The following is a 14,013-nucleotide window of genomic DNA, read 5'->3' as shown; positions in this document are numbered from 1 at the left end:
TGGCTCTTGTGTTGAGCTTCTCTAATTGTTGCTATTTCCCTTCGTTCTTCCAAAAGGTCTAGATTTGTTAGAAGCTGGTGTTCATTTTCTTCATCATTTAAAAATCTTCTTCTGGTAGGGACACTTACTTCTGGTGGGATCATTGCCTCAGTGCCATATACTAAGCTGAATGGTGTGACTCCGTTACTTGTCTTTGGTGTTGTTCTGTGTGCCTATAACACTTGATGAAGTTCTTCTACCCAACCAGAATGGCTTCTTCCCAATCTTGCTTTCATTCCATGCACAATTGCTTTATTAGTTTCCTCCACTTGGTCGTTGGCTTGTGGGTGTGCCACGGAAGTAAAAGATTGCTCAATCTCTAGATTCTCACAAAATGCTCGAAAGGCTCCTTCACAGAATTGCTTTCCATTGTCGCTCACAATTGTGTTTGGTATTCCGAATCTTGTAACGATATGCTCCCATACAAATTTTTCCATGTGTTTTCCAGAGATCACAGCCAGTGGTTTGGCTTCTACCCACTTTGTAAAATAATCTATGGCTACAACCAAATATTTTAGTCTTCCTGGAGCTGGTGGGAAGGGACCCACTATATCAATTCCCCATTTGGAGAATGGCCATGCTGATGATACTGGGATCATTCTATTCTTTGGTGCCTTTGAAACAGATGAGTGTATCTGACATGCTTCGCAGTTTCGGAGCTCTGTTTCCACATCTTGGTACATCGATGGCCAATAATAACCCATCATTCCTATTTTGGCTATCACCATTCTTGGTCCAGCATGCAAGCCACATGATCCTCTATGCACCTCTTGTATTATTCCTTTGGCCTGGTTCAGACCCACACACCTGAGCAGGGGTCCCATATATGACTTCCTGTATAGCCCTTCTTCTCGAAGCTCATATTGAGGTGCTTTTACTCTTATTTTTCGTGCTTGATCTCTATCTGCCGGAAGCAAACCGCTGGTAAGATACTCTATCATGGGTGTCATCCATGTTGTTCCTTCTTCTTCAATAGCATTCACTTCTGGCTCCTCTTCAATAGATCTTCTTTCCAATACTTCCACCAGGACTTCCTTTGTTAAGTGAGCAAAGGAGGTGGATGCTAATTTACTCAAAGCATCTGCTATCTTGTTTTTGTTTCGGCTAATGTTCGATATTTGAAATGACCGGAATTTCTGCTTTATTTCTTTGACCTTTTCCAAGTATTTCCTCATTATTGGCTCCTTTGCTTCATATGTACCGTTTACTTGGAAGGCCACTATTTGTGAGTCCACATGAGCATGTACATGCTTCACACCCATCGTTTTTGCTATACGAAGACCAGCCAATAGTGCCTCATACTCTGCTGCATTATTTGAAGCTTTGAAATTAAACCTTAGGGCATAAGTGAACTCTTTCCCTTCTGGACTGGTTAGGATAAGTCCGGCTCCAGATCCATCTGCACTTGAAGCTCCGTCTGTGAAAAGTTTCCATACAGAATCTTCGGAACTTGACTCTGCGTCTACTGGGTATGCCATTTCCGGCTCCTTTCGCTTCTTTTTGACATCTCTAACTGGTGTTTCGGCTATGAAATCCGCCAACACTTGCCCTTTGATGGAATTCCTTGGGCGGAATTGAATTTCATGTTCTCCCAACTCTATCGCCCATTTTGCCAACCTTCCCGAGGCTTCTGGCCTTGTTAACACTTGTTTGATTGGCTTATCCGTTAATACTTGGATGGCATGGACTTGAAAATATCTTCTTAGTCTTCTTGCTGCATGTATGAGTGCTAAAGCTAATTTTTCTATTTCTGAGTATCTCGTTTCAGGTCCTTGGAGGACTCTACTTACATAATATACAGGCATTTGGCTATCGTTCACACTTGCCATCAATACTGCGCTCACAGCTTCCTCAGACGCTGCTAGATACATCTGAAGCACTTCTCCTTTTTCCGGAGCTACCATAGTAGGGAGGTGGTCTAGGTAGCCCTTTAGTTCCACAAATGCTTTTTCTGCTTCTGATGTCCAATGGAAACTTTGCTTATCTGTACATCCTTTTAAAGTTTTGAAGAAAGGAAGAGAACGTTCTGCCGACTTTGACAAGAAACGGTGAAGTGCGACTAGCTTCCCATTCAAGCTTTGCACCTCTTTTAATGTTCGTGGGGAGCTCATGTTTTTAATTTCTTTCACCTTTTCTGGGTCTGGGCGGATGCCCTGCTTGGTTATTATATGACCCAGAAACTGCCCCTCTTCCATGCCAAAGTGACATTTTTTTGGATTGAGCTTCATTCCTATGGACCTTAGTGTTTCAAAGGTTTCTTGAATATCCCATAACATATCTTCTTCAGTTCTGCTTTTTATAACCATATCGTCCACATACGCTTCTAGGTTCTTTCCTATTTGGCTACTGAAGGCTTTGTCAATTAATCTTTGATAAGTCACTCCAGCATTCTTGAGGCCAAATGGCATCTTTCTGAAACAGTATATTCCTTCTCCCGTGTAGAACGTTGTCTTCTCCTCATCATCCTTATGCATTTGGATTTGATGGTACCCTTTGTATGCATCCAGGAAGCATTTCAACTTGAAGCCCATTAAAGATTCTACCTTCCAATCTATTTCAGGTAATGAGTAGCAATCTTTCGGGCAAGCTTTGTTTATATCTGTAAAATCTACACACATTCTCCAACCTCCATCATGCTTCTTTACCATTACTGGGTTTGCTACCCAGCTTTGGTATTTGACTTCCCGGAGTATGCCTGCTTGAACTAATTCCGATACTTGTTCTTGTGCTGCTCGTGCTCGGTCCGGAGCTAGGCTCCTTCTTTTCTGTTTGATGGGCTCAACATGTGGGCGAACATTCAACCTATGCTGCGTATCAAATACTTCATTCCCAAACTTAAGTTGCCTTGGCACTCCTGTCATATCTGAAGGAGCCCATGCAAATACATCTTTATTTAGCCAGAGCATGTCTTTGAGCTGCTTCTTAACTTCTGTTGGTAGTTGCTTTCCTATGGAGATAGATTGGTCAGGGTATTGGGGATTAATGAATATCTTTTCTGCTTCATTACTTAGTTCCAGCTTCTTTGGCTCTGGTGCTGCACTTGATGGAGCCTCAACTTGGGCGCAATGCTGAGGCTTCTTATATTCAGAACGCATGCATCCAACTCCATTTCTTGTTGGGAACATGGCTAAACCGTGAAGAGGGGAAGGGATTATCCCCATTCGGCGCATAGCTGTCCGACCTAAAATCACATTATAAGGAGATTCTGCTCTGATGATTATAAACGTTAGCTCTTCCATTCTTGTTCTCGGATGTTCACCAATTACTACTTTGAGGGTTATCTCCCCCAAAGGCCAAGATTTCTCTCCGGAGAAGCCTACCAATGCATTTCCCGAATCTCTTCTTCGTGTCCGGAGAGCGGGTCTAAGTTTTAAAAAACAATGTTCATACATTATTTCACAACCGCTTCCTGTATCTAGGTGAACCCTCTTTATAGGGTGATTTCCTATAACTGCCCTTATCAGGATAGGTCCTTCTGCTTCTTCATCTGGAGGGGGCATCAGGAAGGTTATGAACACTTGCTCCCATCTTTGTCTTTCTCTTTCAGGCGAACGCCTTTCCCTTGCATAATCTACCATCATGATAGGTTCGTCAAGGGGTTCCTGCTTTGGTCCTGCAAGTTCCGCAACGTTTTGCTTCCTTTGATCATTTTTTGGCCGCTGCTCCTTCAAGCCCTTTATTAAGTTACTCAACCTTCCCGTTTTCATAGCTTCTTCCATTTTCATCTTCAATATGCGGCAATCATTTGTATCATGTCCATGGTCATTATGGAAATCACAAAATTTTGTCATATCCTTTCTTTTCTCCTTGTTACGATCTCTTGATGGTAGCCTTTCTGTTACCAAAACGTCTCTTTGGGATCTTGGAGGGGTAAACAATGTTCCCCTATTTGGTGGGGGTCCTCTAGGGGGCGGCTGATATGGGGAGTGTTTGTGCCCATCTATTCTTTCATTTCTATATACCCTTCCTCTTCTACCACTGGATCCTGGGCCTCTTCCCCATGGTGGTCTCCCGTCTAGAGCATGTGCACCATGAACCTCTCTGGCTGTTTCTCTTGCTGTAAGGAACGTGTATGTTCTATCCATGACACTTGTATATGTTCCTGGGAGATCTTGTGACAAAAATTCTACCAAGGGTCGATATCGGAGACCGTGAACAAAACCAGAGATCTTTTGATCTTCATTCAGTCCTTTGATAAGGGATGTTTCTTCAGTGTACCTTGTAATGAATTGGCGTATGCTTTCATTATCTTTTCTCTTAATGTTATGCGCTTCCAGGTGGATCTTCTTATACTTTCTTTGTTGACTGAAAAAGGACCTGAATTTTGTCTTGAGGTCTTCAAAATTCATTATGTTTCCCATTGGTAGGCCATCCAACCATGCCCTAGCAGTATCTTTCAAAGTGAGTGCAAACATGTGACATGCTATCGGGACTGTCCATCTTTCCATCCTGATTATTGCATTAAAATGCTTCAAATGATTGTCTGGATCCTCCTTCCCGTCGTACATCTCTGCTCCTTTAGGCAAGCGAACCCCTTGTGGTAGGGGATACTCTTCAATCCATTGAGTGAAAGGACCTGGTTCTGTCTGTACTAACATATCTTTTTCGTTTGGAGTCCACTGTTGATTTACATTTGGTACTGGAGTGTTATATTGTGGGATCATTTGTTCCTGACTCGGAGCAATTGCTTGCCAATATGCTGGAAGATTATTCTGCGTATTTGATCTTGGCTGTGGTGGTGATACTTGTGTAAAATTTGGCCTCGGTGTATTGTATTGAGTTGGATTGACATATTGGGCATTGTACTGAGGCACCTGATTGATGAAAGTTATGCTCGGAGTTGCTACATAGGGTCCATACTGGTACCCTTGTACTTGTGGGAAAGTTACTTGAGCATATTGTACCTGCGGGGTATTAGTATAACCGTGGTACGTTGGGTTGTACACTTGGCCCGTTTGCTGAACTTGTTCTGCTGCTAAGGGAGGTAAATAATTTGGCTGCTCCAGAAGTGCCATGCTTGTTCCGCTTCCTATTGTATGTGGAATTGTTACCGGGGTTGCATTAGTAGGTACGGATCGCTGTTGGGATCTTGGTTCGGATTGGCCTGCTGGTGGGGCTTCAGCTTCTATCTCTTATCTACTTCTTCACTCTCCCCATCAAAATTCAACTGTGTTTGGACATCTCTTAAGGTAGCTCTCCTCAACACTTCTCTTAGTAATGGTTCAATAGTTTCCACCTGCCTCTGAGTCGGTCTGGAGCTGGTTCGGACCGATGATGGAACTTCACTTGCGGTACCACCTCCGGAAGGGTTGCCGTATCCGGGAGGTGGCTCCGGATTTTCTCCTGCTGACATTGTTGCCTCCGTCACAAGCTCTTCGGAATAAAGCACGGATGGCGCCACTTGTTTAAACGTATTTCGTCGTCTAGTTGCTAAGGGGTGAACTTGTTGGAGGAGGGGTCAGAAGAAGGTTGATTGCATTTGCTGGCGGTTCCCTACCGGTGATGGATGTTATTCCACGCCACCAAACAATCAAAGTAAAGTGTCTATCTCTGTGTGAAATCATCCCCCTCAAATGAGTGATTGAGACGAGTATTTATAGAGTGTTGGGAGACAAGGTCTGAGTACTTGGTCTCATACAGCTCATTGGTACGGTTTGGAGCCCATTAGGAGTGTACTTTCCTAATGGTGATTGGTATACCCTTATGTCACCATGTCAGGTTGGTCAGCCACGCGTTGTCCTTTCAATGATCCTTTGTCTCGAGTATGCTCATCCGGAGCTCAATCCGGAGCATGCTATATTATTGGTAGTCTTGACCATGTACGGGTGCTTGACTAAAATATGTTTGAGCCTAGTAACTAGGGTGGTACACTATCAACTTGTAAATTTGAAAGTGGGTCTAAATGGCTGGTCAAAAGAATAATGTAATTACTTTAGAGATTAAGAGGTAAATATCGTGAATTAATTTAATAAAGGGTATGTTAGATATTCAATAAGTTTAAAAAATTGCTGATAATGTTAGTTATATTAGTTTAAGAGTATCTTAGATATTTTAAAAGTAGAAAAGTTAAAAGGGGAAGGGAAAGATATTTAAAGAAAGGGAAATGATTAATCCTTTTAACAAAATAGTTTAAAAATCCTTTTAACTATTGGATGATGATATGTGAAAAAATCAGGGTGCAAGATTAGGAAAGAGAATTAGTGGATATCACATGTCACCTTCTTAATGTATTAGAAGGATTATTAGGCGAGAATTTATCATTTTCCAAAAAGAAAAAGGGAAATATTAGATTGGGACATTTAACAAAATCAGAGGTAAGTTTAGGAAAGAAAATTAGTGGATAACATTTGTCATGTTTTAAAACTTGTTGATAATTTTTAGGCTAATTTTGAGGAAGATTAATCATTTTTCAAAGAAAAAAAAATTATAATTGGTGTCGTATCGTCATATATTACAAAGTAGAAGGACCTGTTGTGTCTAAAATTGAAACATAAGTTTGGGTAAATATATGCGAGTGAATGAGTGATACTTACTTCCAATCAAATTTCCAAAAAGTTACTCAATTTGAGAGACGGAGAAATCGTATCATAGGGTGGCAGCGCCTGGTTATGGTTTCATATTGTGGTAAATCCTGACTTAAACCTTGTGTCCTTTCTATTCTCTTTGTGGTAATTATAGTTAGGGTTATATGCGTAATTCGTAAATTAGGGTTATATGTTCTTCATTTTAAGGAAAGAAAAAATAAGAAAGGAATACAATGAATTATAAAACAAATTGTGTTCTTGAGTTTATTTTTTAGGATAGAAAGGAAATGAAATGGTATGATTTCGAGAGATAATCTAATTGTTTATTTTTTTTAAAAATTTTCTCCCCATATTTTAGGGTGATTTGAAAGGAATCAAACTTAACTTCCAATCTTTTCCTTTCTTTCATAAATTAATCTTGAGAACATATACTACGTTCTAACAATAACAAAGGTAGAAAAGGACCTCCAGCTTTGCAAAGAGTAAGGATCGAACACTTGACTTCTGTTTCCAAAGGCAAGGGTGTAAACCAGTTGATCCAACCTTGTTTGTGACTTTTTGATTAATATTTATCAATCATATAAACTCTTAACACGTCTCAAAATATGAGTAGCTCTCGATTTATGATACTCGTAATTCTTATACTACTTTTACATTTTGTGAAAATTGAAAGTTTGATTTTTATTATTAATAAAAATCGTAAGTTGCTTTTCATTTTGGATAATTCTAATTTAGAATTTATGCAAAATTTGTTGCTTTTTTAAGCAAATGATCCTTATAATTACATATTAATGGCTCACCGACTTGGGTTTTGTACATATGTTATGTTTATTATAGCAACCGCTGCAAAGGTGGCCTAGCGGTTAGATATATCATGTATGTCCCCATAAAAGGTGGCCTGAATGAAATCTATTGCCTCAGACCTCCCTGAACATCTTGAGGGCGGCCAAGGGTTCAGGAAGTGTTAGGAAACAGTCACATGTACCCCGGTTATGTCTTGTACATCTGAATCAAAGGCTCGCCTTTCCTAGGTAATTTAGTACTTAAAAGGACAAATTCCACATAATAGCATAGATCCTTTATCGTTAGTCTCACATTGATCATTGTATCCTGAAATGTTTTCAAACGACAAATTAATGTGTATCAAAATACATCTTTATTTTTCAAACGACTAATTTTTTCAAAAAAAATCTGGTTGATTGTTTGATCTTAGTTCACCATCTGTGTCTAAAGTTATTGTCATCAGACAAAAACTAGCAGTTTAAGAAAAGCATTAGTATTTGCAAATTATATTAGTTAAAATGACAGCCTTTACCTGTTTACCAGTTATTAAATGATTTCTTTGATATCTGTAATAGTAATTTATATATAAATGGGTTGGTTTAGGTTTCGTCTTATCTCAAATTTACCACAAGTTTAGCTTAAAAAGAATGGGTCATATGGTCAAAAGTTTCGAATTATGTTCCTTCAACGGATACCATCTCCTATATCGTCTTGTACAAAAAAGTTAGATTTTTATTGCACTGATAAAACGTTTGAATCTTAATCATGTATCAAAAATAAGTCTTCAGTGTTTTGGGTCAACCCATCCGTATGAATTGGTGTAATCTTTCACGCGGCAGAACAGAAAAAGAAACTTGAGCAAGCTGAGGTATGTAATATGTTTTATTCAGGATTCTATGCATTGTTTTGATAAACGTCTGTTAACCTGACTTCTTCTTAATTTCTACTATATTTTGCACGACTCTTCATTATCAGCTAATGAAAGTTACTGAAGAAGAAACACAAATTTCCGAAGAACCAGAACGACCCTTAAAGCGGTTGTGGCTAAGGTGCCAAGAGGGACCTTCTGGCACCGGCTCTAGCTCCAATCTACATGTAACACCACTTAAAAAGCCAAAACTAGAGATTGACAATCTTCCTTATGCAGTACCGCTCTCTCAAGCACGGGCTATGGCTTTAACTGGTGAGCCCGCTTCAGCCCAAACAAAAGATACCGACAAGGGGAAGCAACCTCTTTCAGCCAACACTTTCTTTGGAGATGTTGAGAGAAGTCAACTAGATGTCAGAAATGAATCTGGATCTGGTGCTAGTGTTCGTCCAACGCAACGTAGAGATAAAGGAAAAGAACCAATTTTAACTCAATCAGGTGGTTGTGAGACGAGGTCTGGTTCTGATAGAGCATCCCAAAGAGTGCCATTTAAGGAGCCAGAACCCAAACAAACTGATATTTCATTGATAAAGCCTAGAGACGGACCTGGTACAGAGATAACACCACTTGAGGTGCCTCTATCGGTGATTATGCCAGGTACTTGTGTATCATAGATTATTGTTTCATTTTTTTGATAACTTGTGAATGTGAAGTTATACAATTAGTACGTTAGATAATGCAACTTTTTCTATTAAAAAAAGTTAAGAAATTTTATCCTTTTTTGAGACTTTAGATACATCTGACCCAGTGACCCATTCCAATGCCTTTTAAGTTACATTTTCTGATTTTTCCTGTTTAATCCTTGAGAGAAAAAAAATATATAACCGCTAGCCTTTCGTTCATAAGTTAAGTAAAAATAACAGCTTTTGGCGCATACAATTAGGGGACTTGAACCCACAACCTATTGGCCAGCTCAAATACATTTCCATAGATAAGTGTATAGATCAATATTCTTTATATCAATTACTTTCTGGTATCTTCATAGATCATAGAGGTTGTGCAGTTTTTTGAATTCATGTTGGCATTTTTTTTCTAAAAACATTACAGAATCATTGACCAATGGGGGTTCTTCGAATGAAATCGATCTGCCCAAAGAAGCTGATCAACCTCAATCTTCTGACAACGAGAGTTCATCAATCAAAATACGTGGTCATGAGCTTACAATGATCCCGAAGGAATCAACAGAAAGATTAGATATTGTTTCTTCATCATCTGGGGAAATCAAGATTTTGTCTAACTGCAACTCTTCAGTAAAAGCTAATTTATCTGTAGATGCACTATCAATGAAAATGGAAGGTAAGTGCCTTAATTCGTACAAATTCCTGGAGCCCAGCTTTTCTATAAAGGAAACCAACTCCATCCCACCAACTGATTCATTGGGAACTTGTGCCAGCAATACGAATGCCGATACCAACGGTCATGCCAATGCTGATACTAATGTCACTGCTGAAGCCAATGCCAATGGTTCAGGTGACATTACATATGAAGTGTCAGTTCTGATGAGGAAAATTGAGAAACCTCGTGTTTGCAATGATGATTCTTATTTTTGCAATCTACCAGATGAAATTGTTCTCCTGATATTAAATAAAGTACTTGATTTGAAAACCTTATGCCTTTGTAAACTCGTTTCCACACAATTCAATCGGATCGTCCATCAAGTCGACACCATTTCTTTCGTTGCTTCTCGTGCAGACAATCCCAGTTGTGATTCAAACCCTACCGATGATGCCGGTTTGCATTTTCTTTCCAATCCCTATCACCTTCCTGCTTTTAGTGAGCATGGTATTCCTATTTCATCTTTTAAAGAGTTTTTATGGCCTGCAATTCAGTCTCTGTGTAAGTTTACAAGACTCAAGTCTCTATGTATCAAGCTCCCGTCTATCCAAAAAGACGTTGATAATGGTACTGATCTGTACAAGTGGAAGGTTAAGTGTGGTAGTAAAATCGAATCGTTTTTATTTCTGTCGCCTACTTCAGTTTGCGGTATGAAAGAGTTATCAAATGACAATGGAAATGGCCAGGAAGAAGAACAAGATGGTATATATTTACAATTGAAGACACTTCGGCTGGCTTTTAATTGTTTGATGGATGCGGCTGTGAGGTTTTGGATGTTGTGGGGTTTCGCTTATAAACTTCCTTCATTGGAAAAGGTATTGATTAATCAATCGGGTAAAAGGGGGTCAGTTTCTATTAGCAGTGAAAACATTGTTGAGATGAGGAAGTGGCTAAGTTCACCCACTGATAGTTTGGAAAAGAAGCTGAGTGATAGCATGGATTTTCTTCATAGAAGATTTCAGCATTATGTCCCCTTGTTGAAACTGCCCGTTTCAGGATACGTGATGAAGGGAGTAACTTTATATACATTTCAGAGGGAGGATCTCGTAGATGGAGATGATAGTTTCATGAACATCAATTTGGATAATGATTTTGAAGATAAAGAAGAAGCGGCGTATGGTGAAGCCATGATGGAGATGTTGAAGAAGCTTAGGAGCCAGAAATAGAGAATGTTGTACGGATCATGTGTATGCTCTGAACTCTAGAATGGTTGATCATATGTCACTCTTGAGTTTATAAGTAGTTATTTTTGAGCAAAAGTACTGCTTTTAGTATCAAGGTACCTAATTTGATTGTTATAGTTTGAGCATAGAAGATAGAACTCCATAGAAGTTGGTGACCTGATGACAGGGGAGCCGGCGACCGAACCCCGGTGAACGGCGGCTGGCCAAAATACCAAAAGGAAGTAAATCCGTTTTTTTTTATTCCCGTGGAAGTCCATATTTTGGCCGAATCTTGTTCCATAATGGTACGGCACAATAGTATTACTGGGATAGATACACAAATCACTTTAAATAGAAGAAGTCGTGTAGGTGGATTACTTCCACATATTATGGGTAACGTAAGAGACATCTCTATTTTCCCCCCGGGAATCTTTAGAATTACCACTGCTTAGCTTTCAATTCACCTCTGACCATCAAATGAAATGTGAATAATCCGTAATCTTCTCTTTGAAATTGCTAAGAAGAAAAAAAAAATTGCTTGGTAAGTCTCATTTAGTTGCTACAACAATTGGTAAGAAAATCCGTACATAGTTTGGTAAGAAAAAAAAAACGTAACTTTCTCAGTTGCTCCTTCCAGTTAGTTGACCTTATTTGTCTCTGAAATTGCTTGGTAAGTCTCATTTAGTTGCTACATGGAGTAGTATCCAGGTGTTTCACATGTACTCTTTTATTGGTGTGCGTTTACATAGTTCGGTCTGGCATGCATAATGCCATATTGCCATTGGCCTGACCCATTATCCAACCCGAAATGTGTTTCGGATAAACTGGGTCCAAATCGTTGAAAAAGGACGTGTCTTTTGTGTGGCAAAAAAAACAGTCGACTCATTATCCAACCTCACCCGCTCATTTTGTGATCTAGGCTTGATACAGGTGAACCTTATTGACGTGGCCCTTTTAAGTTTTTAACCTTTGTTTTTGCAGAATAATTTTCTCTGAAAATAGAAACCAATCACGTCATATTAGCTCACGCGATATGTTGCACGTATGTGTAACTATTGTTATATGTAAGTGATTAGGCCTTGCTAATTTACATATATGAATTCTTTGAGCATTTATTTAATGAGTAATTTTTAGATCTAAACTTTGACATTGGATTGTTCTTTTGTTACATATGTCATTTGTGGCCGAGATCCTACGCTTTAGGTTCTTTGATTGGTAAAACTTTACTTGTAACAATGGTGCAGTATGGTTATTATAGTTGTTTTTTGGTTATAATTTGGAAGGGATGTTTAAGAATTTAAAATTTGTTACTGGTATCTCGTGTACTCGTCTTTTGCGGGACATCATTTTTGGGTCAAGAGTGACGGGGGTTCATTTTTGTTTGTTTTTCAGGCTTTGTTTAATGAGATGGACCCATCTTTTCCCAAGCCGAGGTGAAGCAAGTATGGCATTCCTTAAAATATCTCCAGGTTGAAATTTTTTTGTTCAATGTAGCCGTGTTTAACGACCATGTCTTTAGCACCAGCGGCCAGCCATTGCTTCATTAAAGAAGACTGCCTTTGTGCGTGATCTAACGATGGTGTGTATACAGTACCTGTAATTTGAAGAAAGATTTTAGTGCTAAATGTGTTGGAAATAAAACAAACAGCTTAAAAAATAAACACTAAATGTGTTGGAAATAAAACAAACAGCTTAAAAAATAAACATTCTCTACTTTCATTCAGATTTCTATATTGTAATAGAACAAACAGCTTAAAAAATAGACATTCTCTACTTCCATTCAGATTTCTATATTGTTCTTTATCAAATATAATTTTAAGTAGTCGTATATAGATTCTTTAAAGATATGGCTCTAATTGAAACCTATCTGTAACGTAATAAAATAGTTCAAAGAAACATATTACATGATGTTTCTACTCATGGTCCACCACTCTGTTCGTTTCCTTCTCATTAAATTACTTTTGTAAGTTATTTATGTTTGTATAGCTTAAATATTAAAGGTAATAAATAATTTGTTAATCAAAACGGTTAGTTTACTGAAAGTCCAATATGTATTGAGATATAAAATTGAAATATACTTTTTTTTATTTTGAGGGATTTTTTTAACGCGGATCCGAGTGAGACAATATATGTTAGATTTATTGCGTGTGATATGAAGTTTTAAAAGAAATTCACCTTTCAAACAAAATAGAGGCAAACAATTTTTATGAACCACGTGAAAAGGAAATTCACCTATCTAATTGGCAGAAATATTAAGGTCTAAATCTCATAAAAGACAGCAGTGGTTCGTTTCCTTTACCCCCACTCTATCTTTCAGAAGTCCAAAGGCCAAAAATAACTTATAGGGACCAAAAGTGTAAACATTAAATTTTGACCAAAACTTCTAAAACAATCTTTGCATGTATATATAACATACTAGTGACATACAAACAAAACATACACACGCTCAGTGTGTGATCTCATTGGTCTCATTTCTCGCTCGAACCTCACTACCTTGTAAGCAAAACACACACACAAATTTATAATTTAATTTTTATAAATAATGCATTACATAGATCATTTTGTTATATGTTCTAGGGTTTGTAGTCCTTCCATTGTTTAATTTTAGTCTATTTATATCTATACTTCTATACTATATTATAAAACTAATAGGGTTTCAATTTTCAATTTCAACAATGTATACATGATAATATATAATGTACCATACATCAATGCCTACAACTTTCTCTCTTCTCTATAAATCATTTTATTCATCTAATTCTTTCAAAATCTTTTATCTCAAAAACCGTACATCGATAAATTATAAAAATTATATGGGTGTTCTTAAAATTTCATGCTCTTTCATTAGAGATGTCATTCGATATACTTTCGACGAATTTTTAAATCTGAGGTCGGAGCCCGTACGGCTAAGATATTTGGCTATGACACTCTATGACATATCATCTCCTATGACCTATCACTATCACCATTTCATCGTCGCAACACACGGGTACTTGCTCTCGTTTTTCTTTAATTGGAATTACTTGTTTGAATTTTTTAAAGAGTTAATTGCATAAATCGTCCATGTGGTTTACCAAAATTCGCGGTTTCCATCCCTGTCAAGAATTTTGTCTTTTTCATCCCTTTCGCAAGATTTTTTAGCGATTTACGTCCTTATTATTAACGCAGTTCCCTTTTTGCCGTTAAAAGGAAGCACGTGCCTCCCACGCGAGGACTGTTCTGTCATTTTGCTTGTCAGAGG

General features: G+C 38.2%; 1 protein-coding gene across 3 annotated transcripts; it reads left to right on the top strand.

Moving 5' to 3' along the window:
- The first annotated feature begins 6,581 nt into the window (after positions 1-6,581).
- LOC122607153 lies at positions 6,582-12,548 on the top strand. 3 transcript variants are annotated; one of them, XM_043780076.1, is made up of 4 exons: positions 6,582-6,663; positions 8,128-8,214; positions 8,322-8,871; positions 9,322-10,907. In XM_043780076.1, exons 3-4 carry the CDS (start codon positions 8,325-8,327, stop codon positions 10,773-10,775), a joined length of 2,001 nt encoding a protein of 666 aa, XP_043636011.1. In that variant the 5' UTR covers positions 6,582-6,663; positions 8,128-8,214; positions 8,322-8,324; the 3' UTR covers positions 10,776-10,907. The 3 variants fall into 3 exon arrangements, with proteins under 3 accessions (XP_043636011.1, XP_043636012.1, XP_043636013.1); XM_043780077.1 differs by lacking the exon at positions 6,582-6,663 and adding an exon at positions 7,401-7,594; XM_043780078.1 differs by lacking the exon at positions 6,582-6,663 and adding an exon at positions 12,165-12,548 and having other exon boundaries at positions 7,960-8,214; positions 9,322-10,796.
- Positions 12,549-14,013: the final 1,465 nt, after the last annotated feature.

Source organism: Erigeron canadensis, chromosome 7 (assembly GCF_010389155.1).
Source record: "Erigeron canadensis isolate Cc75 chromosome 7, C_canadensis_v1, whole genome shotgun sequence".
NCBI classification, from domain to species: Eukaryota; Viridiplantae; Streptophyta; class Magnoliopsida; order Asterales; family Asteraceae; genus Erigeron; species Erigeron canadensis.
The sequence above is the reverse complement of the archived record's forward strand: the minus strand, read 5'-3'. Positions and strand labels throughout refer to the sequence as shown.

Excerpts from the sequence above, each read along its gene's own strand:
- LOC122607153 (XM_043780078.1), top strand. The coding sequence starts at position 8,325 with ATGAAAGTTACTGAAGAAGAAACACAAATTTCCGAAGAACCAGAACGA. Across the intron at positions 8,872-9,321 it reads TCTATCGGTGATTATGCCAG|AATCATTGACCAATGGGGGT; the intron begins GTACTTGTGTAT and ends AAAACATTACAG.